Genomic DNA, 27043 nt, shown 5'->3' on the forward strand with positions numbered 1-27043 from the left:
TCTTGCATTAATAATTCTTGCCGAATATCTTGAAATTGTCTCCTGGAAAAATGTTTTGAATCTTTAAAAAGAAAAGTGAAAGGACAAGTTGCTATACATGCACAACAAAGGTACTGATAATGATTACAGGCAGGCCCGTAAGTAGGATTTTTATGGGGTGGGGGATGGGGTCAGAGTTAGAAAAAGTCCACCACTTCCAGGTTTAATCACCTGACAGGCAGAAAAATAAAAGCTCCTGTGCCATTTTTTTGTTTCATTTCTTTTGCCGGGTTTCATCGGCTGACAAGTAAGGAAAAAAGAAAGAAAGGAAAGAAAATTGAAGAAATATAAAAAAAGGCTTTAGCTCAATTCTATGCTGCCAGTACAAGCCCAATTTCACGTTCTTTTTTTTATTTCAAACGAAGGAGGGGGATTCCACGATTCATTTTTTTTCGTTTTATTTCTTTTTGTTTATATTTTGACTGTTGGCAAAGGGGCGGGGGACCCCGAACCCCCTCCCCTATAGTTACCCTGACGTGGTAGAGTAAAAAAAAAAAGAAGTGTGACTTTGCTTCTTTTCTTTGTCAACTATGCAACGGGTACATTAAAAAAAAAAAAATCTTTGCCTAGAGATATGCTTTTTCGCCAATCTGATTGCAGCTTATACGTTCCCTATATATGCGGTTTGAATCTCAGCACTGCTCTTCCCCATTGCAACTGTATTAACTTCAACGAGAAGGAAGAAAAAAAAATTATTCATGTTTTAAACATATAACTTACTGAAACATACATTACTATAATTATTATTATTATCATTATTATCATTATTATCATTATTATTATCATGCAGGCCTGATCTATGATGTTATACACAGTAATAGTTAAAATTACATTTCTTTAATGCACTGTATTTTTGCTGCCTTTTCTTCATTCAAAATGTGTTTTTCTTCACTTTGAGATCATCAACGATATTACGACACAAATTTGAGTTAATTTTCTCTGTTAAAAATAGTCAGGAAGTAATCCCCATATTGGTTAATGATTACCAAAGATGAATATAATTGAAAAGACCTATTTCCCTACAGAATTCCTTCAAGAATAGTTCTAGAACAATTAAATATTATTTTTATCCAGGCACATTCTCTAAAATACCCTTTTTCAATGACATGAATTGATGAAACTTACGTTACCAAAACTAGAAACTTACGTTACTACATTAATGCAGGGATCTGATCCACTAGTTTTGAAGTAGAAATCTGCGTAATCTCTAATTTTGTTAGCTATTCATTGAATTTTTTAAAACAAAGTTAAATTCATTGTTTATACTTGAAATTTGACATCATTAAAGCCAAGTTGAACATCAATGCCCACCAAACGATTTTTTTTTTAAAGATACTATGATTACGTCCCCTTTTACTGCATCCTCCAAACAAACAAGAACATACAGCTGTAAATGAATTTGATGTTTTGACGGAGAAACTCATCAACATCATAACTGCAACAATTAAATTGTCTCAAATTAAATGGGCTTTTCCGTGGATTGTCTGTAATTAACATGACAACATCTTGAAACTTACGTTACCAAAATTTGAAACATACGTTACTTAATAAATTGAGTGATTTATTTCAAAAGAATAAACCTGTACAGCAAAGTAATAACTGGATTTTTACGGTGGAAACTACTGACTTAATAAACACACAATAAACAGAAGTGAAGCATGATTCTATGAAAAATAACAACACATTTCCAACAATCAAATACTTACTCAGTTTTTCAACACATCGTGTAAAGGTATTTTTCGCGCTGCCAATGCTCAAGATGCCAGTGAAAGAGGTTGCTGAGCTATCCCATGACCTCAAATCGATGGCACAGATTCGAGTTAGATGGTAATTAATGGTGTAATTAAGCTTTCTGTCATTTGGTGGTAACGTAAGTTACATCACGTATGTTACACTTGTGGATTAAATCGTATAAGTTAACAACATAATAATGAATCTTTTGCCACCCATGGGTATGAGGACAATCTACTCCATTGGTCTCAAGTGTAGAACAATCATTCAGAGCCATGCACCTTCATACTTTTTACAAAGATGGTAACGTGTGTCCGAGTCCGAAGAAGTCCGATCCACTGTAGTCAGTGGTCCGATCACAGTTCGGCTCATGATTCGGCTGAGGGGGATGACAGTTTTACTGAATAGCAAACTTCTTTTGTGATGTCATAATAACAAGCACATATGCACGCACCCTGGTATTACTACAGACTGCGCGATGTGCAGAGAAGACAATGAAGGCAACGTTACTTAGCAACATCGACACACTTTACTCTTGATGACAGCTCAACTTTGGTAATCTTCGTATCAATGCTAACGGTGATCGGCAGTATCATCAACAGCGGCCTCTACACTACCGGGACTATGCCCCTTTAAAGTATTCAAAGTACTACCTGGAAGTCATAATTCAGTCTTGGTTTATATCATCTTGCCTGCTTTACCTCATAGTTGATCTTGTGCAGATCTTTTATGTTCAGATCCTCAGCTTTACTGTAGCCCCACAACTCTTTGCGCACTATCTCGTGGAGACCCTCAGCAAAGGCCTGTGAAAACAAATTAATCAAAACTTCTTGTTGGTAGACTATTTAATCTTTCTCCCAGTCAAATATGATTTGAGAGGGCAGGAGTAGTGCAATAAGGCAGCCTGTTGGAACAAGTTTCTCTGGACGGCCCAATTTTCCCTCAATATGACTGGTTCATCATAAGTATTCACATTGAATACGAGGACAAACCAAAATACAAGGTTTGTGCTAAATCATTCAATTCATTGAGATTAACTAATGAAATAGAAATATAAAGACTTATGGAGAATATATAATCTTTTGCCACATAAAATGTATTGCATACTACATGATGCATTGTCGAGACTACATGAAAAAGTGAGTAAATGGCAAGGTTCAATTCCTGACAAAATTTGTGTTCTTATATTTTCCTCATGTACTAAGAATCGAGGAACATGAATCTTCAGTTTAACCCGTTGAGGACAGTTTGATTTTGCTACAACATGCATTTCCCGTAGACAGCTGCCCGAGTATACTCGGGACTCGTCCTCAATGGGTTAAGATGGAATTTTTGTGTGTGTGTGTAACATTGTTCTAAATGTGTTAATTTCTCTGAAAAAACAAACAAACATGAATAACAGTGTATTAACCACACTGATAGGGCTACCCTGGGTAAAGAACACTTAATAGATAAATGGGAGAATGATGCCGACCCCTCGTGGTTCGCCCCAGGTGACTAGCAATAGTCAGCAAACGGTATCAAACAGGCACACTGTGCCATACGCTTGAATGAATGAATAGATAAATCACATGTACAGTAAAGAATGTTATCACATTTGTTCTATATTGTTGGTCCTCATGATCACAGGTACCCTAGGGTTTCAAGATTTAATTTCACGAGGAATGTGGCATGAATTGTTTCCTGAAATAAATATGAGCCACGACGCGAGAAAAAGCCCTTAGGCCATAAAAGGCAAGTGCCATAATGTGTCTCATCCATTCACGTACAAGAAATTGCATGCGAATGGGATATAACAGATAAAAGAAAGAGATATAACAGATAAAGAGATATAAAAGAGTAAAAATTTATGGCAAATTTACTTACAAATGGACCTATGGATCAAAAGTTATGACCCATAATAGAAACGTGCCATAAAAACTTAACATTGGGCTCTAAAAGTTCGGTGACCCCTGCCTGTGACCTTTGACCTTGTGGTGACCATCCACTTCCCAAGGGACATCTACCATCCAAGTTTGGTCACAAATGGAGTTATGGATCAAAAGTTATGACTCATAATAAAAATGTGCCATAAAAACTTAACATTGGGCCCTAAAGTTCATTGACCCCTGCCTGTGAACTTTGACCTTTGCCTGTGAACTTTGACCTTGAGGTGACCTTCATATATAAAAAATGTGAAACTTTGTATGACCCCTCTTCCCTCGAAGTTTGATTGCAATTGAAGCTTAGAGTAAAGAGTTATTAAAGGGGCATTCCGGACGATTTTCATAATTTCACATCATGAAGTACATAAATCAACAGCTCCATGTATAGATTCCTGGAATTTATTGTGGTCCTTGAGCAGAGAAACCAATAAATTGAAAATCTTAAACAAATTACACTGAACAGTGTTGATGACATCAGAGCCTCATATATTTCATGAATGTAGCAGTGTAATTCCATTACAATACCACTTGCTCAACAAGTTCACCTGTGAAAAATCTATGCATGCCTTCTTCTTTTGTTCTGCTTCCTTGAGCCCCAACTCATGCATTCTTATCATGCTTATGGTGAGGCTGGCATGTCATCATCCTTGTTCATTGCAATTTGTTATAAATTTTGAAAACATTCTCATTCCTTATCCCAATCACTATAAATTCTGAAACTCTGTACTCAGTTTAACTGATTTATAGCTGTTCAAATGTAAAAGTCTGAAAATCATCCGGAGGTCCCCTTTAAAGTTTTTGTAGCGTTATGGACAGACGACGGACGGACGGATGACAGACGGACGGACGGATGACGGACGGACGAAGGACGGATGGATGGACGACGGACGGACAGACGCCGGAGGCAATCCCTTAGTCTCCCCTCACCTCCGGTGGGCTTGACAAAAATACCAAAATTGAGTTTTCACCGCCACATCATAGAATGAATTCTGATGTATTTAGATATGCAAACTGTTTCCTGAAATTCCACTCATAAGTGCCCCAAATATGAAATTTAAAAAGCATACTTTGCCCAAATATTGCTACTCTTTGATATGTTTATGCATGCGAGTGAGTTGTGGATGGGGGAACACTGTGCCCCTTGAACAGCTCATAGTCCCAAAGTTTTGGTCCGTTAATCACCAAAGTTGGTGTATTTTCCCTAAGTCTTATCACGGATGATATAATGTAATAATTAAGTATTCTATGAGATCACTGTTGCCATGAACACCGTAAAATAAAAGTTGTATTTCAAATTCTGAATGAATTGGGCTTACAGTATAAACCATGCATTTCATAAATATGTTGTGGAATATGGCAACTGAATGTATTCGATTTAGAGGTGTGTGTGTGTGTGTGCACTTGTATGTATTTGCATGTTTATTTTGTCTGTCTGTTTGTTTGATTGTAATAGGCCTATGTGTGTGGTGAGGCAGGAAGAGGATAAAGGGCTATGTTGTTTGTTTTGCATGTAAATATTGTAACGAGCCAACCTCGTTACGGTCCTCTATTAGTAGCTTTCTCGTATAAAAATGTCTTTTCTTGCATTTCTTTCATCAGTTACGAAGCAGTGCCTTATTCTATCTTTTCACCTATTCTCTCACTCTATGTCCTTCCGCCTGTTGTTATGTCTACTTTCTTTTCTTCACTCTCCACCTCTTCTCTTCTCTCACTGCTTCAAAATGTAAGATGAATTGTAAAGTCGCTAGAAGTTAATGCTTTGGCTGTGAATTGTCATGGTAGTCATTAGAGTTGCTTTAGTCACGGCAAGCATATAACTCATAGCATAACTGATCCGAGAATAGAAATCTGAAATTTAGTCATTGGTCGGTATTACATTATCGAAGTTTACGGCATTCGTGACCTATAGTTGACCTATCCTTAGCTGAATTTGTTTTGCTTGGATACGTGTTATAAGTATAGAAACGGTTAATGCACATTGCATTCAGCAACTTCATACGTTCATCAAGGTATTGAAGAATGTAGGGAATACCCGTTTGTTATGAACTTACGGTCAGGAATATATTGGTAATTGAAGGATTTAGTATGTGTAGCGAATATTTGAGTGGTAACTTACCCCATGTTGACAGAAATGTCAAGGAAAATGGAGTTTGAAGACGATGTTAAGTTCTTACGAAGGATCCAAAACATTGCCGATAGATGCGCGTACCCCGTAGTGTTCATTCAGGGTTGTAGACCTTCCCTCGTTCGTTATCATCGATACTTTGGCCATTCATTTTAATTCATATCCAAAATTCCCTAAATTCACCATATCTGAGAAAAATAAGTTGCAATTACTGATACATGAGCTACCTTTTGGTGATAGAAGTGAATTTTATTATTCTTCGGAAGCTAACTCGCAAATTGATGCAAGTTTGAATGCGAGCTTTGGCTTCGCATCGCTGTGATGACGTAGCCACGTCAGCGTGAGATTTGGATCCTCCGTGTGTAAAAATTACTGTTATTTTGTTGATTCTGGTCAATATTAGAGAAATTTGGTTTATCTTATGTATCTGGTCAATTGGTAAGTAACTCACAGTTTACTGTAACACGGATCCCATATTATGGATAGTGATATTTGTTGAGATAATAAGATATTTGCGACGTCAGACTAGCACAAAATCTACTGTGTGTACAAGTTCAGCGCTTAGCGCATACCGTAGCTACCTCCGCGTAGTGTTTCCCCGCGACGTCCGCATTAAGAGTATATAAGCAGGAGAAATTTTCAGATCGAGAGGAGACTCCCGGAGTCCTGCTCCAGGTAACGAGCTACTCTCTGCTCACTCCTCGAACATCTCAACTACATCCCCCCCCCTTACGTTCCCATGTAAAATTTCAATTTATATTTTGGGATCTTTCGGCAAATTCAAAAAGAGTTAGAGACATGCTTTGTATTAGTTTCATGAGATGTCATGTTAGGGATTCTGGCGAGTCAGAAACTAAGGGGAAATAGAAGAACTTATTCACATGTACAATCAAACGAAGTGTATGCATGATTCGGCATTAGAATTTACGAATTGGCTTAGGCATGCATTAATAAATGAGTATGTAACAGTGGCGATTTTGAAATGTTGTAAATGAAAGATTAAACTTTGATTTTTGTTTTTGTTGAACTTGAAATCTGAGTACCACAACCTTGTGTCTTTCTTTGTTTCTGTGTACGACTCACTTGACTTAGTTTCTATTTTCACACACCACACAACCCATACACATCTACTACTACTACACATCTAACTACATACAAACACTACACACACACGCACACACACTACATATATATTCCTCTCCTTGAACATTCCATCTTCCCTTCACGGTCATATACTTTGACCAAAGGACTCATCCCCACCGAGACTATTAGTTTCCGAAGGGTCGATTTACTCTGATATATGTTTTTACGCTCGGACATTTGGGCCTAACATCTCGCCCATGGAGTTGATCAATCTTTCTGGAAAACACACAACATCTACACTAATAACTCTCGGTCATTATATTCTGTGGTAGTGGCGATAGTGGCGCCCTCGACGACGATCAAAACAACAACAATTTAGAGGGGCGATACACAACAACAACGACCTTAAAAAAAAAGCCATCAAAGCCCGCCACAATATAGACAACAGTCATGTAAATAATGTTTGTATGCATTATATTGTACTATGTTAAAGTGTACATTCAAAGATGTTAAACATGAATAATAGTTCATGAGATGCAAATATAGTTTAGGCCAGCCCCAGTTATTACAATTCCTGACCTCAAGGAAAAAAAATACCTTTCTATTTCAAAAACCTACTGAATTCGTCGAACAAGCCTAACATTTTGAACGCCCCTGACCGGAATCAGCAAGGAAAAGCAGACTACTTCCTACAGACAATGCACAGGTTAAAAGGTGTAACTGCTTTTCAAAGAGAGCTTTTACTGATATTTAGCTGGGATGAATGCCATACCAATGCAAAGTGAATCTATGCTTTTCCATGTCGTTTGAATGATTTGCTTTAAAAAACATTGACAGTAATGACAATCTTTCAAATAGAAGTTAAGATTCCATGTCTCTCAAGGACTTGCCCACCCCGAACACTTCGGCAAAAGTCACTGTCAGTTCCTGCTTGGTCTTGCGACTGTTTGAGTTATGCATTCATCTGGCACTGCAAATGTGCTGGGTGGTTTGTTGTTCTTCATATTCACCATTGTTAGGCAGGCTTTTCAAACTAAACAATGTGATGGCTCTTGCATATAAAAATATGCCTTTCCGGTGATGGTTTCTAAGCTGGGCACTGGTATATTAGCATGCTGCGCAAACCTTTTCTTTTGAAGAATATCACAACTAGCGTAATTCGAAGTAATTAGGTGATAGCAGGAGTTAGGCCACCGATCCGCACAGGGAGGAAGTGGAGGGCAGAGGAGGCTGCGGACGAGGCAGTGGCAATGGCAAAGTGGAAGGAGATGCAGGGTGCGGTTCAAGATTGCCGCCTCGAAAGTGATCTGCAATTTAAGGGAGGGGAAAAGTGCATCTGAATGTTCAACATCATGAGCCTGGTTTATACCCGAAATGTGAACTTTCTTTATTGCTTACAACATGAGATATGGGTAAAAAAATACGTTCTGGTATGGCGGCCATTTTGAATTTCAAGATGGCCACCTTCAATATCAAAATGAACCATCATTTCAGAAAAAGATGTTTCAGAATGTCTGATAGCATACGCATGCTCTTTGCCCCAAATTAGAACCTTACACAATGTATACGATATGAGATACAGGCCCAATTATATTTGTTATTGTGGCCATTTTGAATTTCAAGATGGCCGCCAATGAAAATGATCCATCATTTAAAAACAAGGCAATCGCCAAATTGTGTCTCGCCCCATTCGCGCACAAGGAATTAATATTTTTGTAACTCCCAGAAGTTAATTGACCTGCTTATGACCTTTGACCTTGTGGTGACCTTCAACACCCTAAGGGACATTTACCATCCAAGTTTGGTCACAAACAAAGGGATCAAAAGTAACCGAGCCATAATTGAAACGCGCCATAAAAACTTAACCATTGGGCCCTAAAAATTTGTTGACCCCCTTTCTGTGACCTTTGACCTTGTGATGACCTTTAACTTCCCAAGGGACATCTACTGTCCAAGTTTGGTCACAAACGGACATAGGGATCAAAAGTTATGAGCCACAATCAAAACGCACCCTAAAAACATAACATTGGGCCCTTAAAGTTTGTTGACCCCTGTCTGTGACCTTTGACCTTGTGACGGCCTTCACCTCCCCAAGGGACATGTATCTTCCATCCAAGTTTGGTCACAAACAGACCAAGGGAAACGAAATGCGCCCTAAAAACTTAACATTGGCCTTAAAAGTTCGTTGAACCCTGTCTGTAAACCTTTTACCTTGTGGTTACCTTCAACTTCCCATGAGACATCTACCATCACCCAAGTTTGATTGCCATTGTAGCAACATGTGCTGAGTTACGTGTGATAAGAGTCTTGCAAGTAAACTTTAACGTATGACCTCAAATGTCCTTTGACCTTATCATGTGACCTCTTACGGCACCATAACATGAAAGTACCCCCAGTGCATCCATCACCCAAGTTTGATTGCCATTGTAGCAACATGTGTCGAGTTACATGTGATAAGAGTCTTGCAAGTAAACTTTAACGTATGACCTCAAATGACCTTTGACCTTATCCTGTGACCTCCAACAGCACCATAACATGAAGGTACCCCCAGTGCATCTATGACCCAAGTTAGGTTGTAATCCAAGCAACTTATGTGAAGTTCTTTGTCAAAAGAGAGTCTTGCAGGTAAACTTTAACATAGAAAAGAGAGTCTTGCACATACTCTTTAATATATGACCTCAAATGACCTTTGACATCATCACATGACCTCTGACAACACCATAACATGAAGATACCCCTAGTGCTTCTATCACCCAAGTGTGGCTGCCATTGCTGTAACAGTTGCCAAGTTATGCATCATAAGAGAGTCTTGCAGGTAAACTTTAACATTTGTGACGGACGACGGACGACGGATGGACGCCATTTGGATTCCTTAGTCTCGCCTTCACCTCCGGTGGGTGAGACAAAAATGTATATATTAGCATGTCTGACGTCACAAGCATGCTTTTTGCCCCAAATTTAGACTTTCCATAATGTTTACAACCTTAGATACGGGTAAAATATATTTAGCAATGGCGGCCATTTTGAATTTGAAGATGGCTGCCTAAAAACTGTATCAAACCTATCTACGATATCAGAAAATGGTGCATCAGAATGTCTGACATCATAAACATACTTTTTGCATCAAATTTGAACCTTCTATGATGCTCACATTATGAGAATTGGGTCAAAATACAGTTTGCTATGGGGGCTATTTTGAAATTCAAAATGGCGGCTAAAGACGTGGTCGGAAAAAATGGAACCAAAGTTTTTTGGAATCAGCACCCCCATATTGACCAAATTAGCTATAAAAAAAAAATTAATTTTGGCACGAAAATCTCACGGGACCCAATATTTCGACATAGCAGACCGTACTATATGTACATTGCATGTTTATTTGTCTGTTTGTTTGATTGTAATAGGCCTATGTGTGTGGTGAGGCAGGAAGAGGATAAGGGGCTATGTTGTTTGTTTTGCATGTAAATATAGACAACAGTCATGTAAATAATGTTTGTATGCATTATATTGTACTATATTAAAGTGTACATTCAAAGATATTAAACATGAATAATAGTTCATGAGATGCAAATATAGTTTAGGCCAGCCCCAGTTATTACAATTCCTGACCTCAAGGAAAAAAATACCTTTCTATTTCAAAAACCTACTGAATTCGTCGAACATGCCTAACATTTTGAACGCCCCTGAACGGAATCAGCAAGGAAAAGCAGACTACTTCCTACAGACAATGCACAGGTTAAAAGGTGTAACTGCTTTTCAAAGAGAGCTTTTACTGATATTTAGCTGGGATGAATGCCTTATCAATGCAAAGTGAATCTATGCTTTTCCATGTCGTTTGAATGATCTGCTTTAAAAACATTGACAGTAATGACAATCTTTCAAATAGAAGTTAAGATTCCATGTCTCTCAAGGACTTGCCCACCCCGAACACTTCGGCAAAAGTCATTGTCAGTTCCTGCTTGGTCTTGCGACTGTTTGAGTTAGCATTCATCTGCACTGCAACTGTGCTGGGTGTTTTGTTGTTCTTCATATTCACCATTGTTAGGCAGGCTTTTCAAACTAAACAATGTGATGGCTCTTGCATATCAAAAATATGCCTTTCCGGTGATGGTTTCTAAGCTGGGCACTGGTATATTAGCATGCTGCGCAACCTTTTCTTTTGAAGAATATCACAACTAGCATAATTCGAAGTAATTAGGTGAAAGCAGGAGTTAGGCCACCGATCCGCACAAGGAGGAAGTGGAGGGCAGAGGAGGCTGCGGACGAGGCAGTGGCAATGGCAAAGTGGAAGGAGATGCAGGGTGCGGTTCAGGTGGGTCGGAAAGGGGTCGGGTTTCATCAGGGTGTTAGATGGTACAGCAAGCAAGGCAGGAAGGGTTGGAGGGAGTTGGTGTTGGAGGCGGTTAAGGAGAAGGAGGAGGAGTATCGCTTTGCCAAGGCTGTACAGCAGGGAGTGCAGGGAGCATGGACTCGATGGGAAGGGGTGGAGCAGAGGAAGGTGTCATGGAATGACCTTTGGTCGATGTCCTCTGGAGCTGTGCGCTTCATGATCAGTTTCACCTTTGATGTTTTGCCGTCTCCAGTAAATCTTCAGAGACGGGGCATTGTGGAGGATGGTGGATGCAGGGTTTGCAACAAGGCGAAGGGCTCATTAGAGCACATTTTGTCAGCATGTGGAGGTCTACTACAGGCCTATACATGGAGGCACAACCAGGTGTTGAAGGAGATGGCGGAGGTGGCGAGGGTGGCAGTGGAGGCAAGGAAGAAGAATGGGCCTCCAAGGGTGAGGGGAATCCGGTTTGTGAAGGAGGGGGTGAGATGCAGTGTGAGAAGGAAGGGTCAGAGGGATGATGGTGGGGGGATCTTAGCAGCGGGGGATGATTGGGAGGTGCAGGTGGATGAGGGAAACCTCACCGTACAGTGCCAGAGGAGGTGGTAGTAACTGCCCTTCGGCCGGACATGGTGCTGGTGGCTAGGTCTGTGCACAGGTTAGCAATGGTGGAGTTAACTGTGCCATGGGAGACAAGGATGGATGAGGCAAGGGAAAGAAAGTTGGATAGGTATGCTGAGTTAGGGGAGGAGTGTGAGAAAAGGGGGTGGAGAGCGGAGGTGCATACTGTGGAGGTGGGGTGCAGGGGATATGCTGGACGATCGGTAAGGAGGTGGGTCAGAGGGATGGGAATAGGTGGTAGGGACGGGGAAAGGTGGATCAGGAGAATTTGCGGGGCAGCAGAGACAGGATCTGCATGGAGAGTAGGGAAGGCTTGGGAGGGTGGTGGGAATAGGGGGGGTGTAGAGAGAGTGTTTCTGGAGTGAGGAGAGGTGATTGATGCCAAGCGTTTTCCTTTTTCTTTTTTTTTCTTGCCTTGTTTTGTGATGTTTTGCTTTGTTTTGTTTTGTTTTGTTTTATCTTTGAAATGCCATGGGGGTGCTGTCAAGTTGATCCCAATGCAGCACCGGCCAGCCAGGGGGAGGGAGGTGTACAGCACTTACAGTAAATGGCCGAAACAGTGGTGATCCCTGGTGTGCTGCTTATGACCCATGGCATTTGCGGAGTTAACATCTTTCCGTTTATTATCTTGCTTTTGAGACGCTTGGGAGAGGCCAGGTGACGACTGCGAATAGAGCAGTGACACCCCGGATAGGTGGGGCATCAGGGAAGGCTACCCTGATGGCTATGGCAAGCAAATAACCGGCCCCTCAGAGTTACCAGTTTTAAGTGTGGCCCATTTGCAGCGTAGGGCTGTGTGCCAGGGCTGAGGGGTGGCAGTGGGAGGGGTTCTCACCCCTATTGGTGAGTGTGTGCCCACTTGACTGAAAGGCTACTCACCCGCCTCATCTGCTTTTTCGCATTGAGTTGTGCTGAATAAGAATCCATACTGGATTCTGAAAGGGCGGGTACTTTGACTCACGACAATGAACAAAGATCAAGAGGGTTTGTGCGCAGAATGCGGGAGGAGGTTCAAGGGGAAGAGAGGTGTGGCAGTTCGCAGAGCAAGAACGAGCTGTGGAAGAGTGGCAGTAGGGCATGACTGCACCAGCACTGAGCTGGGTGAGACAGTGGGAGGTCCCAGTCAGGTTTCAGACCACAGAGCCGGAGACCCTCAGCATGCTCTACATGCTGTGTTTGAGCGGAAGGAGCCAATTGCATGGCCACCGGCGAGAAGTGATAAGTGGGAGCATTTTGACATCAAGCTTGCGGGAGTTTTGAAAGTGGAATTGGCTGGGAGTGTTGAAAAGAAGATGCGTACGTTTGAGGGGTTGTGTTATGGGGCTTGTGCAGAAGAGTTTGGGATAAAGCCTGTAGGTAGTGGAGGGGGATTTTGGAAAGTCAGGGTCGAAGAGACAGCGGTTGATGGCCCAATTGAGGGCGGAGAAGAAGAGCTTGCGGCGTAGGTGGAGGCAGGCAGACGGAGAAAGGGCTAGTCTGAAGGGTCTGTATGAGGACCTGAAGAAGAGGTATGCGGATGTTAGGAGGGCTGAATATCAGTGTAGGAAGCGGAGGAGGAGGGAGTTCTATAAGAATCCGCACAGGTTCACAAAGAGGTTGTTTGAGGAAGGGGTTTCAGGAACTTTGGAGCTGTCGAAGGAAGAGCTCGAAAGGCATCTGAAGGCCACATACTGTGATGGAAGGAGAGAGGAGCCTTTTACTGGGGTGACAGGGCTATTGAGGCCACAGGAGCCAGAGGTCAGCTTTGACTTGAGTGAGTTGAAGTTGTGGGAGGTTGAAGCCACGGTTAAAAAGGCTCGAGCTGGTAGTGCAGCTGGGCAGAATGGCTTGTCCTACAAGCTGTTCAAGTACTGTCCTCGTGTCCGAAGGGTGCTGTGGTGGATCCTAAGGGTGCTATGGCGGGAGCGGATTGTTCCAGTCAGCTGGTGTGTGGCAGAAGGGGTATATATCCCAAAGGAGAGGGATGCCAAAGGCATTGGCCAGTTTAGACCGATTTCGCTTCTCAACGTGGATGGTAAGATCCTCTTTAGTGTCTTAGCGAGGCAGTTGTCAGAATTTATCATGAAGAACAAGTTTGTGGACACTTCTATACAGAAGGCAGGGATCCCAGGTTTCTCTGGGTGCATGGAGCATGTCCAGATGATTTGGGAGTCAATCCAGAGGTGCAAACGTGAGAAGGAGGATGTGGATGTCCCTGGGGTGATCCGGGAGATGGTGCAGAGCTACTACAGCCAGTTCAGGATGAGATTCACGACCCAGACTTAGACAACAGAATGGCAAGCGCTAGAAATTGGCATCCCCATGGGGTGTCCAGTCCCGCCGCTGCTGTTTGTCCTTGGGATGGACGTGTTAACCCGGTGTGTGGCCCCGAGAATTGAAGGGTTGATGCTGGCTGCAGATGTGGTTGTGCCTTCGATTAGGGCTTTCATGGATGATCTCACAATCGTGTCTGGCAACGAGACCCAGGTCAAAGATGGCCTCCATAGGTTAGAGGAGTTGGTGGCCTGGACACGGATGAAGTTCAAGGCCAAGAAGAGCCACTCAGTGTCAGTGCAGAAGGGAAAGGTGGTCGCAAGGAGATTTCAGATTGGGGGAGAAGATATCCCTCAGGTCACTGAGCAGGGGGTAAAGAGCCTTGGGCGGTGGTATGAGGGTAAATTGAATGATAGGCACCGAGGAGTTCAGATCTATGAGAAAGTGGTGGAGTGGTTGAAGAGGGTGGACAGGACGCTCATCCCTGGGAATGCGAAGGTGTGGTGCTGCCAGTTTGGCTTGCTACCACGGATCATGTGGCAACTGCAGGTGTACGAGGTGGCAGTGTCCAGGGTTGAGAGGATGCAGCAGAAGATGAACTCGTACTACCGGAAGTGGTTAGGCATTCCAAGAATGCTTACAGATCTGGCATTCTTTTGCAGATCAGGCAGGTTGCAATTGCCTATGACGTCAGTGTTGGAGGAGTTTAAAGCTGGCAAGGTTAGGCTAGTGATGACGATGAGGGAGTCAAAGGACCAGGCAATAGTAGGAGTTAGGCCACCGATCTGCACAGGGAGGAAGTGGAGGGCAGAGGAGGCTGCGGATGAGGCAGTGGCAATGGCAAAGTGGAAGGAGATGCAGGGTGCGGTTCAGGTGGGTCGGAAAGGGGTCGGGTTTCATCAGGGTGTTAGATGGTACAGCAAGCAAGGCAGGAAGGGTAGGAGGGAGTTGGTGGTGGAGGCGGTTAAGGAGAAGGAGGAGGAGTATCGCTTTGCCAAGGCCGTACAGCAGGGTGTGCAGGGAGCATGGACTCGATAAGAAGGGGTGGAGCAGAGGAAGGTGTCATGGAATGACCTTTGGTCAATGTCCTCTGGAGCTGTGCGCTTCTTGATCAGTTCCACCTTCGATGTTTTGCCGTCTCCAGTAAATCTTCAGAGATGGGGCATTGTGGAGGATGGTGGATGCAGGGTTTGCAACAAGGCGAAGGGCTCATTAGAGCACATTTTGTCAGCATGTGGAGGTCTACTACGGGCCTATACATGGAGGCACAACCAGGTGTTGAAGGAGATGGCGGAGGTGGCGAGGGTGGCAGTGGAGGCAAGGAAGAAGAATGGGCCTCCTAGGGTGAGGGGAATCCGGTTTGTGAAGGAGGGGGTGAGATGCAGTGTGAGAAGGAAGGGTCAGAGGGATGATGGTGGGGGGATCTTAGCAGCGGGGGATGATTGGGAGGTGCGGGTGGATGAGGGAAACCTCACCGTACAGTGCCAGAGGAGGTGGTAGTAACTGCCCTTCGGTCGGACATGGTGCTGGTGGCTAGGTCTGTGCACAGGTTAGCAGTGGTGGAGTTAACTGTACCATGGGAGACAAGGATGGATGAGGCAAGGGAAAGAAAGTTGGATAGGTATGCTGAGTTGAGGGAGGAGTGTGAGAAAAGGGGGTGGAGAGCGGAGATGCATACTGTGGAGGTGGGGTGCAGGGGATATGCTGGACGATCGGTAAGGAGGTGGGTCAGAGGGATGGGAATAGGTGGTAGGGACGGGGAAAGGTGGATCAGGAGAATTTGTGGGGCAGCAGAGACAGGATCTGCATGGATAGTAAGTAGGGAAGGCTTGGGAGGGTGGTGGGAATAGGGGGGTGTAGTGAGAGTGTTTCTGGAGTGAGGAGAGGTGATTGATGCCAAGCGTTTTCCTTTTTCTTTTTTTTTCTTGCCTTGTTTTGTGATGTTTTGCTTTATCTTGTTTTGTTTTATCTTTGAAATGCCATGGGGGTGCTGTCAAGGGGATCCCAACGCAGCACCGGCCAGCCAGGGGGAGGTGTACAGCACTTAAATGGCCGAAACACTGGTGATCCCTGGTGTGCTGCTGACGACCCATGGAATTTGCGGAGTTAACATCTTTCCGTTTATTATCTCCTACACTATCGGCATATCACCTATTGTGTTTGTAAGGAATCTTCCTTTTCTTTATTAGGTGATACGCTATCGGCGTATTACCTCTTGAGTTTGTACAGAATCTTCCTTTTTAGGTGATACGCTACCGGCGTATCACCTCTTGTGTTTGCACGGAATCTTCTTTTTAGGGGATACGCTATCAGCGTATCACCTATTGTGATTGTCAAAATCTGTCTTTTTTCTTATTCTTCTTTCTTTCTGCCACATTTTGTGTCGACAATACCTCAAGAATGACATTACGGAATAACATGACATTTTCAGTCAACATGTCTCATGACAATATCAGCCACAATAAGGTTTTCATGACAGTAACATATCTATGACGTCATCTAGGCGCCATTTTGTGATTTTTGGACCATGTTACATGATCGATCATAACTTCATAACTAAAGGTGATTTCTGTATCATTTTTGGTGGACATAAAGTCCAGGTCACATTCTATCTTACTTTTTAATGCTAATTACCTAGGACTTCATTACACGCGCGTCAAACTTTTAAAAGGCTCAAAACAACTTTCCAATGGGAAATCTCAAAGTTTCAGACAATTTTAAGCGTTTCAAACAATTTCGCGCGTCAGCAACATGAAAATGCACTTTTTTTTGACTGATTTGGATTCCTGATACTTTGAGTAACAATATCCATTGATTCCAACCCCATAACAGCACGAAACAAAATACTTGTATCTTTTACTTTGTTTTTCGTCAGTGGTGTATTACACATTCGTCCATGTAGAAATCATGTTGGTATATAAACGCACCTATACACACACACACACACACACGCACACACAATATCCCTTTGTTTTGTGTTGGAGACCACATTGCTTCGACGGCTGCAAAATTTTGCAGGCTGGCTTTGTCAAACCAATCATAGTATGTAATGATGACGACGGAGGTGTTGTACTTTGAACAATTGTCTTTCAAGTCCATGTCAGTGTTTTGTTAATTTGATGACATCATCACTCTGAAAATTGTGATTAAAGGCAAGGTATCAAAAATAGCCGATTTTACGTGTTATGTCTACGGGACGTATTTTTCCCCAGTTGCCAGAAATGGCATAGCGCCATTAGTTGTTACAAGGCCTCATTGCCGTCTAGCAATACAATGCATGTTCACGCGGCCACGTTTGTTGAGCGGACATTGACTTTTTCCACCTGTTACATCTATACATTGTTTTTTTGTCTTGCCTTTTCCGTCGATGTTCCGTGGCCGAGTGGTTAGAGTAACGGTTTCACATACACGCATTTGAGGGATCGATGTTCGCAGGACACTTTCGTTTTTTATTATTGTTTAACTCTTTTCAAATAACGTTTCATATTCACATTCTTTTCGTTGTCGACCACGGATGACCGGTATCTTATATCAACCCAGCGTATCACCAACTCGTCTTCAGTGACGAGTTTCATGTCTCGTTTCTTTTTATTAGGTGATACGCTATCAGCGTATTACCTATTGTGATTGTCAAAATTTCTTTTTTTTAATTCTTCTTTCTTTCTGCCACATTTTGTGTCGTCAACATCTCAAGAATGACATTACGGAATAACATGACATTTTCAGTCAACATGTCTCATGACAATATCTAGCCACAATAAGGTTTTCATGACAGTAACATATCTATGACGTCATCTAGGCGCCATTTTGTGATTTTCGGACCATGTTACATGATCGATCATAACTTAAGGTCATTTCTGTATCATTTTCGGCGGACATACAGTTCACGTCACGCTCTATCTTACTTTTTAGTGCTAATTACCTAGGACATCATTACGCGCGCGTCAAACTTTTTAAAGGCTCAAAATAACTTTCCAATGGGAAATCTCGAAGTTTCAGATAATTTTAAGCGTTCCGCGCGTACGCGTCCGTCCGCGCATTTTCGCTAGCAACATGAAAATGCACATTTTTTGACAGACTTGGATTCCTGATATATTAAGTAACAATATCCATTGATTTCCGATCAATTTTGAAATATAACAAAGGAATTGGTGTCAAAGTTGAAATTTCTTGTGCGCGTCTATGTGCAAATATAGCGAAAAACATGTCTTTGTTTATTTCGCCATAGCTCTTTTAAACGTCCGGTGACCCTATGTTTTTATTGCATATTACAAAAGCATATGAATTGGAAATAATGTTTCAAGTATCAATATTTCCATAAATACATTATGATGTCATCATATCATCGTCTGAAATCAAAAAAGTGGAATTAATTTTTTTGAGGTACTGTTTCTGACATTCATTTGCTCGTATCTCTGTTGTTTAAGCTCGATATTATCCCACATTCAGTATGTTGTACTTTGAACATTTGCCTTTCAAGTCTATGTCATGGTTTTGAAATTTGATGACGTCACTTATTTGTTATACCGTTCACGCCCTACGACAATTTGGAAAAGTGACAGCAAAACCACTTCTACCAAAAGAAACATGGAACTTATTGAAAGACCTAAACATTGCTAAGGTCACGAAAAGGGGATGCAGGACCGGGATACATAAGCAACGACCTATCTGTCCAATTCTGATTAGAACGGCCATGTTTGCTCCTACACGAATGTCCAATCCTACAAACCTTGACATCAGAGCAACCACAGTGACAAAGGGAAACTCAAACGAACAAAAGCAGGGAAAAAATCTGCCAGACGTGCTGCTGTGTAACCCCCGGTCTTTGAACAATAAGCTGGATGAGCTGAGTGTGGTGCTAGAAAACGTTATAGATGTAGCTGCAATCTGTGAAACCTGGTTTTCACCTGACATGCCAACTGATCTGATTAGCATTCCTGGCTATGACATGTTTTCCCCACCGAGGACAGATTGCGGTGGCGGAGGTGTCGCTTTGTTTGCAAAGCAATGCTTCAATGCAAAGGTGGTTGATTGTGTTTAACGTTCCCGATGAAGTTGAAGGCTTGTGGGTCACACTCCGTCCCCTTCAGCTTCCAAGAAGAACGTCGAATATCACAGTTGGAGTATTCTACTACCTCCCAAACAGCCCCAATGCCGCCGCCCTAGTTGCACACATCAATACCACTATTGACAGTCTCCTTATAATCCAGCCCAACATGGGAGTGATCATTCTTGGTGACTTCAATCGACTGGATTTGCAAGAAATTGTCTCAAACTCATTTGTGCAAATCGTGAAACAGCCTACACGAGACAAAGTAATCCTTGACAAAATCATCACCAACATCTCGGACATGTATGACAACCCTCAAATTATTTCACCAATCGGCCTGAGCGAAAACCGCTGTGTGATGATCAAACATCACAACCATGTTCCGATTGGAAACACAACATGAAAACGAGTAGTACGCCCAATGCCAGACAGTAAGATCAGGAAATGCGGGTCATGGATTCTGAACCATGATTGGTCAGAAGTTTACGCCGCCGACGATGTATCTGAAAAATGCACTGCCCTCTACGACACGCTCCACCAAACACTCCACAGATTTTTCCCCTCCCGCACAGTCAAAATGCATCAAGGGGATAAAGTATGGATTACTCCTCACATTAAAGAAGAAATTTATAGGAAATAATATCGCATAAATTGACTGTTTTCCATCATTTAATGTTATTTTGATTAATTTCTGACATATATCATGGAATAAAGTTGTCTCTGCTTTGAATATAAGAATCTTTATTTTTACCAAATTTGAGCACTGGAAAAAGTTTGATGCGGCTACGAAAAGTGCCAAATCTGCGACATCACCAAATGTGTATGGAACCCAGTGGGACCCAGTGGGATTTACGTATCTATAGGCAAACTGTGTGCACTTTTCAGGAAGTTGGTATGTAATTTGTTGTCAATCTAGAATAAATCGTCCGCCAAAACTATATATTCACGCCGTGAAATTGCTTGTTTGTTTGTGTTCATTGGAATCATTTTTTACACCCATAAATTTACGGAAAAACCAAAGTTTTAAAACCACAAAACCTATTGTCAGCTCAAGATTCACAATTGCCGTGATCAGCTGTTCCTTCGTACAGCCACAATTTGCTGTAATTATTGACACAACAAATCGATCATCGTGGGGGAATTGCGTATAGCTGAGGTAATCTTACAAACTCATGAAGGATGATAACTAACTCAAAGAGCTGTAATTGATTGGAAATCATTTTTATACCCATACATTTACGGAAATACGACGTTTGAAAAGTACAAAACCTACCGTAATCAGCTCAAGATTCGCGATTGCTGTGATCAGGTGTACGCACAACAGTACCAGCAGAATCGGCAGTGAAGAGGTATTCCTTGATGCTGTGATTTCAGCTTGATTCTTCTTCGAAATGGCATGATGAAGGTTTGTTAGATAAATGTGACCTTTTTCTCTTGTGCATTGGTTTAAATTCTACCTCAACTTGCCAAAAAACAGTCTAACAAAGCGTGAAACTCCAACATTTCTGTGCTGAGCAGCAGTCACGATACACGTGTTGCATGCAAGCATGCACCACTGCTGCAGCGATCCCTATAGTATAACACATAGGTTGCTTGTAAACAAAGGGGTCCTCGGCGCAGTTGACCAATCGTGAACACGTATTTCGATCACGTATCTTGGTAAGCAACAAGGCTGTTTACGCGTCTGGGAGACGATTTGCATAAACTTACGCATGTTTCAGACGAATTTATGAATGAAAGTGAGTAGCATGACATCACGCCATGACCATATTTGGAATAAGCAGAGGTAGAGCTTTCTGGAGGTACCAAATGTGTCAGGGTTCAACGCAGAATATCTAAGACAAGATCGCCAAAAGAACAGTCATTTTTGCCATAAGCGAAGGCGATTTGGTCTTTAGACATAAGATTTTGGCCAACTTTTGACATTGACATCCCACTTTTCTCTTCAAAATTCCACATTTTGTAGGTTGTATTTTGATTCTTGATAATTCATAAACTATATATCAGATAACACTGTCATTGATACGAGTAATAGCTGAATAGTGTACAATTTGGTTGGAGGTAATTTGAATGTGAAAGCATAAATCAGTTTCATTAAATTTAAGATTGATTTTGAAGTAAGGTTTCAGATTTTGGTCAAATTTTAACCCTCTGTACAAAAATTGAACCTTGCACAGGAACCAATGATGTGTATGTGAGTGTGTGCTGACAATGGCCCTGAACAATGGACATGCCTGAACCACCTGTTCACTAGGTGTCAGTCTCGAGCTCCCAGGCACATGAATGCTTAATCAATAATTCATGTGGATTGCCCTGGGCTAGTCTGGATTCATGCACGGTAAAGGATAAAATGCATGCACATGTAAAAAGGAAGCACATGTTGCCATGTGCTTGCAAACACCACATTCCATTCCAGCTGGCAATCATCTTCAATTTTTGCTTCACATATCACTAAATTTGGAACATAAATAAGCATAAATGATCTAAAGTTCCTCATTTTAATACAACTGTCTACTAATTAAATAGTCTGACAAATTTTTCGCTTTTTGATACAAAGAAATCATTTTTGGTATTGACTTCAGCAGCATTTATCATTGGGGCGATATGTTTCACAGTAGATTTATTTAAGGCTCCATTTACACAAGTGTATACTCTAATTGATTTTCTTTGCTTCCTGTCACCATGTTTACGATAGAACAGAAGGTATTCATTGTAATTTCGTATTTCAGAAGTAGGGAGAGCACTGTCGAGACCCAACGACAGGCAGGCGTTTGACTTTACACAGATACTGCCAGAGGCTGAATAAAGACTAGTTGTGATAGTGGAATTTCTCATGAATAAGTAATGAAGCATTCAAACCCTAACACATTATTTAGGACCATTGTCATGGTGTTAACCACACACTCCCATACACACCCATTGACCCCTGTGCAAAGTGAAATTTTGTACAGAGGGTTGAAAATAGAGCAAAATCTGGAACCTAACTGTGAAATCAATCATGGATTTCATGAAACTGATTTATGCTTTCATTTTCAAACCACCTCCAACCAAATTGTACGCTATTCAGCTATTACTCATATCAATGACAGTGTTATCTGATATATAGTTTATGAATTATCAAGAATCAAAAGTGGGAAATGTTTTTTGAAACACCTAGTACATAGATAGCATTCGACATCTGAAAAAGGACAACCCAAGTAAGTGGTTTCAACAAATTCGGGTGATGTCAGGAAAAAATCCTTCACTGACAAACATTAGCGTTGATAACAATGATGTGACTGACCACGAAGAAATCGCAACGCTATCAATGATCACTTCATCCCCATTGCAGACGACATGGAGCCTCTTGACAAAAGTGCATTGATGATGTACCTCCTGTCTCTCCCCATTCACACTATCTAACCATGGGAGGTGTTCAATAAACTGAGGAACAGTAGAATCAGTAGTGATTCTCATATCTACGAAATACAACTGGCCGCCTGTCTCTCAAAAATATGCTATTCTTCCGGCTACGCTGAGAAACTTGAAAGCATACAAGCACAGAGAAACCAAAACAGAAACAGTCACATACCGCACGCACCCTCCGTACGCCTGCCCCGCATGCACTCGGCGTGCGGGAGACTGCCATTGAATTGTCCTCTGTAGTAGCACAGAAGAGGGCCCTTGGACAGGAGCGACAGTCCAGTGCAAAGCGAGGCGAGGGGATGGGCGCCTGAGACAGGCGGCCAGTTGTATTTCGTAGATAAGAGAATCACTGATTCTACTGATCTACATTCAATACAACTGGCCGCCTGTCTCTCAAAAGTATGCTAGACCGGCACAGATGTGTGTGGCCGGCTGTCGAGGCCCGGGGGGCGGGTGTTATAGGTTTTTGAAGTCGCCGTGAAGGCTCCGCGTTGAAAGGAGCCTTCGGAGGAGGGGATGTCCTTAAGGTAGAAAGACGTGAAGGTGTTTGAGGATGACCAGTACGCGGCTGTCTGGATCTCCTCTACAGAGACACTGTCGAAGAGCGCCCAGGAGGCGCTGATGCTGCGAGTGTCATCATGGGCGCGTGGCGTCGCATTTGAGATGAGGGCCGCCGGACCTGCGGCCTTGATAGCCGCCACGATTCAAGCTGAAATCATGTCCCTAGAAGTGGGCGTGAACAGTTTTTTAGTAATCACGAACAGCTGCTGGCCTTGCCGTTTCAGCTTCATGCGCGACAAGTACTATTTCAACGCACGAACCAGGCACCATTGCTCGTCCTCGGGGATTGAGGACAAGTCGGCGAGCGGGAGAAGGAGGATGTTGACAGGGCCCAAAGATGCTGTCTGATTTTTGGCAATGAAATCAGCACGGGGAATGAGGCGAACGGCTCTCCGTTCCCAACGGATGTGGCCGGGCGCAGTGGAGAGAGCGTGGATCGTGGATCTTCTCTGTCCTGAGGCTATGGCCAACAGGAGGACAGTTTTGATGGTGAGATCTCTGAGAGAGGCCTCAGCGAGGGGCTCAAAGGGCTTTTTTCAGAGCGCTTCGAGAACCTTCGGCAGGCTCGAGGGAAGGAGCCTGCGCGAGGGGGGCCGTTGGAGAAAAAAGGCCTTGGAGAGACGCGTCAGAGTGGTAGAGTTAGAGATGGACGAGCCATCGTCAAAGCCGGCATGTATGGCCACTATGGCCGATCTGTATCCCCCGATCATGGCTTGCACTAGACTCTTATCAAAAAGATGAATAAGGAAGTCCGCGACTTTCTTCAAGGGGTGGAGTGGGGCTGGATTTCGCGCTCCTGGCACCAGTTGAAGAAACCTGTAAGAAGGGAGTTGTAGGTTTGGGCGGTAGACTGCCTATGTGATGCTGCTACCATGGAGGCGGCGCGCTTTGAGAGGCCAGCCACCGTCCCGGTGTCCCTGATAAGGGCGTTGCAGTCAGGCGCAGATGTTGGAGGTGGGGGTGGGGGGCTCCCAAGATGGGATGGGTGAGGAGGTCTGGCCAGAGTGGGAGTGGCATCGGGTGCCCCACTACCACGGTCCTCAGCTCTGGGTACCAAACCCTCTTCGGCCACATCGGTGCGATGGGCACCAGTGTCGCCTGGTCCTCCCTAATCTTCTGGAGGACACGGGATAGGAGAGGGATGGGAGGGAAGGCGTACGCGCGCAGATGCCTCCAACTCAGCGAGAACGTGTCGAGTGCCATGGCTGCCGGGTCCTGTACCCGCGAGCAGTACTGCGGAAGCCTGGCGTTCAGGGCTGACGCGAATAGATCTATGTCGAACAGCCCTAGTAGTTGGCTGAGCGAGTGGACTATCTTGCTGTGGAGGGTCCACTCGGAGGGGCAATGTTGCCCTCGTGATAAGAAGTCGGCAGTGAGGTTTTCGTCGCCAAGAATGTACGAGGCAATCGGCAAGACTGCCTGGGCCCGGCACCACGTCCACAGAGCTGCCAACCTATGGAAACACAAATTAGTACTCAGCAGCTCCAAAATTCGTATTTTTCCACCAGAATTCGTATTTTTTCAATCTCCCTCTTTCTGCTATTTTGAATTAAACTCGTCGACTTATTATGAGGCCTACAGGCTCTAAACATAACATTACGACACATGCAGAAGTATCGAGCTGGTCACCAGCACGATACAGATGCCAAACTACGCAATGCTCAGTGTTGATTGCTTTCTCGCAATGAATGTGTACAAGTGCATGAATGTACCTCCAAAAACTTGCTGGGCTGGTTATGGAAGCTTCCACTATCTAGCAGGGGAGGGGGAATGCTTTCATCTTTTCAAGAGAGCTTCTGTGTGAGCGAATGCAAAACTCTGTTCGGTGTTTCCAATTATTGTTTACTATAAAACATAGTCATGCATTGTTTTCAGGCTTTTTCATTTTATTGGATTTTAAACATCAGTATTTTCTGAAGTATTCCAATTCCTTTTCCCCCTGACTGGAATCGGAAAGTCTGCTATAACGATGATCGCAAAATGCCGCGCTGTGTGTGGAAAGCGCCGATGTGCAAACACGTGGTTTCGCTTTCAAGTTTAAAGGAATGCGCCATGTGCTCCTGCCTAAGAGGTTACTAGTACTGCAAGTTCGATGGATCGAATGCCCCATAAGCTGAGCTGAATGGCTTGTTTACGGTAAACATGCAGTTTAGGTTCAATACGAAGAAACCATTACGTCTTTCACGAGGGAAGAACATACAAAACAAACAAACAAAAAACACCCACGAACGAATGTTGATAGCCAAAACTTTGAAAAGTAATAAGCAGTTTTGATGAGCGTGAACTGAAATTAACTGTTATTATTTTGCTGTCTAACCAGGTGATGACTGCATCTCATTGGACCTACTCGTGAATTTGTCTGGGCGTAAGAGACCTTTCATGTATTTCTGTGATTGCATTTTTAATTGGCTGAATAATCAATCCTTTTTTTATTGTTCAGGGAACATAAGATATTTGATCAAGTACACTATAATTGACTGTTCAATGTTTCCTACTATGCGCCAAAAGAAAGGCTATAGAATCATGATATCTTTGCAATTATTCCTTTAATTCAACTCATGATCTGGTTCTTCGATCAATATTTCCACGATATTTACACGCTGTTTATTCCAGTGCGCGCATTCTTATGTCTGGCATGCACCTGGGTGTGGCACCTGCTTTTGTGGAAATTTCAACAAGGGGAGAGGGGTGGGGTGTCAAGTTTGTTCAAGCCGCAGAGACTGCATACACAATCTCTTCGCTTCTATTTATTGTCATTCGTGTTTCCCTTGTATATTCTTTGCTGATATTGAACATTTAGATTTAACTTTATGAAGGTTGCTAGTACGTGGTTCTTTTTGTTGTGAGGTGTATATAATTTCTTTTTTATCATTCTTGGGAGGGGAAAAGTGAAATAAAACGAACGGCACGTACGCTCAGCATTCACAGCAAGCCGTCTTTTTTCACCAGCATAGTTATCATCATCACCATTAGACATCACTCAGATCATTTTAGCCTTTTCCTATCAACATTAAGAAACAAGCATAGTCCCTCGAGATAAACACCTAGGAAAATAAATAACAAATACAAAGTATCAACACCTCCCAACAGCACAAGCATTTAGAAAAGACAACACAAAGCACATCGAAGCGGCTGGGATCAAACTCCGTCGCTTTGATTCAAAAAAGTTATTGCAGCAAAGCGGAAAAATCGCCATTACTAAAATAACAGTGGGATACACTTGAAAGAAAATTACGTTTAAATACTTCAAAATATAAAGGGAACGGATAAAGCGATATAAAATGGAAAAAATCGTACCAACGAGGTGTGAGAAATGACAGAAATAAAACGAAGTCTAGTGGTAAGCTTAGGCCCTAGCAAAAGTTTGCAGCACCAAAAGCTACGCGAAAATAAATACACTTTGGAAACTCCGTATTGTGACGAGATCCTTGGGATCAAGTCAATAAACGATACAAAACAAAGGAAATTAATTCATTTTGACCAGAAAATAGTTTGTTATAAGTATTCTGTTGTATGAGATCTCCTTTAATAGGCCTAGAAATACATCGAGTTTCCACGATACTCTGGAAAGAAAGTTTGAACGATTTTCACCTGCACAAAATTTTACTGCAGTGCACATCAATACACGAACAGAAACTCACCTCTTCCTTGCAGAAAAATGATGCAATAACGTTATAAAAAAAACACACCACACTCTAAAAATCATTTTGTACTTTGGAGGCAAGGGAAAAGCGGATGAAGAAGAAAAGAAAAAGAAGCAGACATTGCACAACAGAACGCCTTCTACCCCGCGTCAAAGCGAAATAGGGTACTGTAGTGGCAGCTGGCTACAGTGTACACGCTCCCCAGCCGGCCACACATGGTACACATGGGGATACCACGGCGATCGATGTAAACATCCAGGATCCGTAGGCGATAGGGAT

General features: G+C 42.8%; 1 protein-coding gene across 1 annotated transcript in view; it reads right to left on the reverse strand.

Moving 5' to 3' along the window:
- Positions 1–27043, reverse strand: part of LOC139733309 (methionine synthase-like) — a 123275-nt gene that overhangs the window by 51175 nt on the left and 45057 nt on the right. Inside the window, exon 8 of the mRNA XM_071644145.1 lies at positions 2472–2573. Within this exon, the coding sequence (XP_071500246.1) occupies positions 2472–2573 (102 nt within the window). The remainder of the gene's footprint in view (positions 1–2471; positions 2574–27043) is intronic.

This window comes from Diadema antillarum, unplaced genomic scaffold (genome assembly GCF_040938485.1).
Source record: "Diadema antillarum isolate AM-2024a unplaced genomic scaffold, OU_Dant_1.0 seq00000468_RagTag, whole genome shotgun sequence".
Classification (NCBI taxonomy): Eukaryota; Metazoa; Echinodermata; class Echinoidea; order Diadematoida; family Diadematidae; genus Diadema; species Diadema antillarum.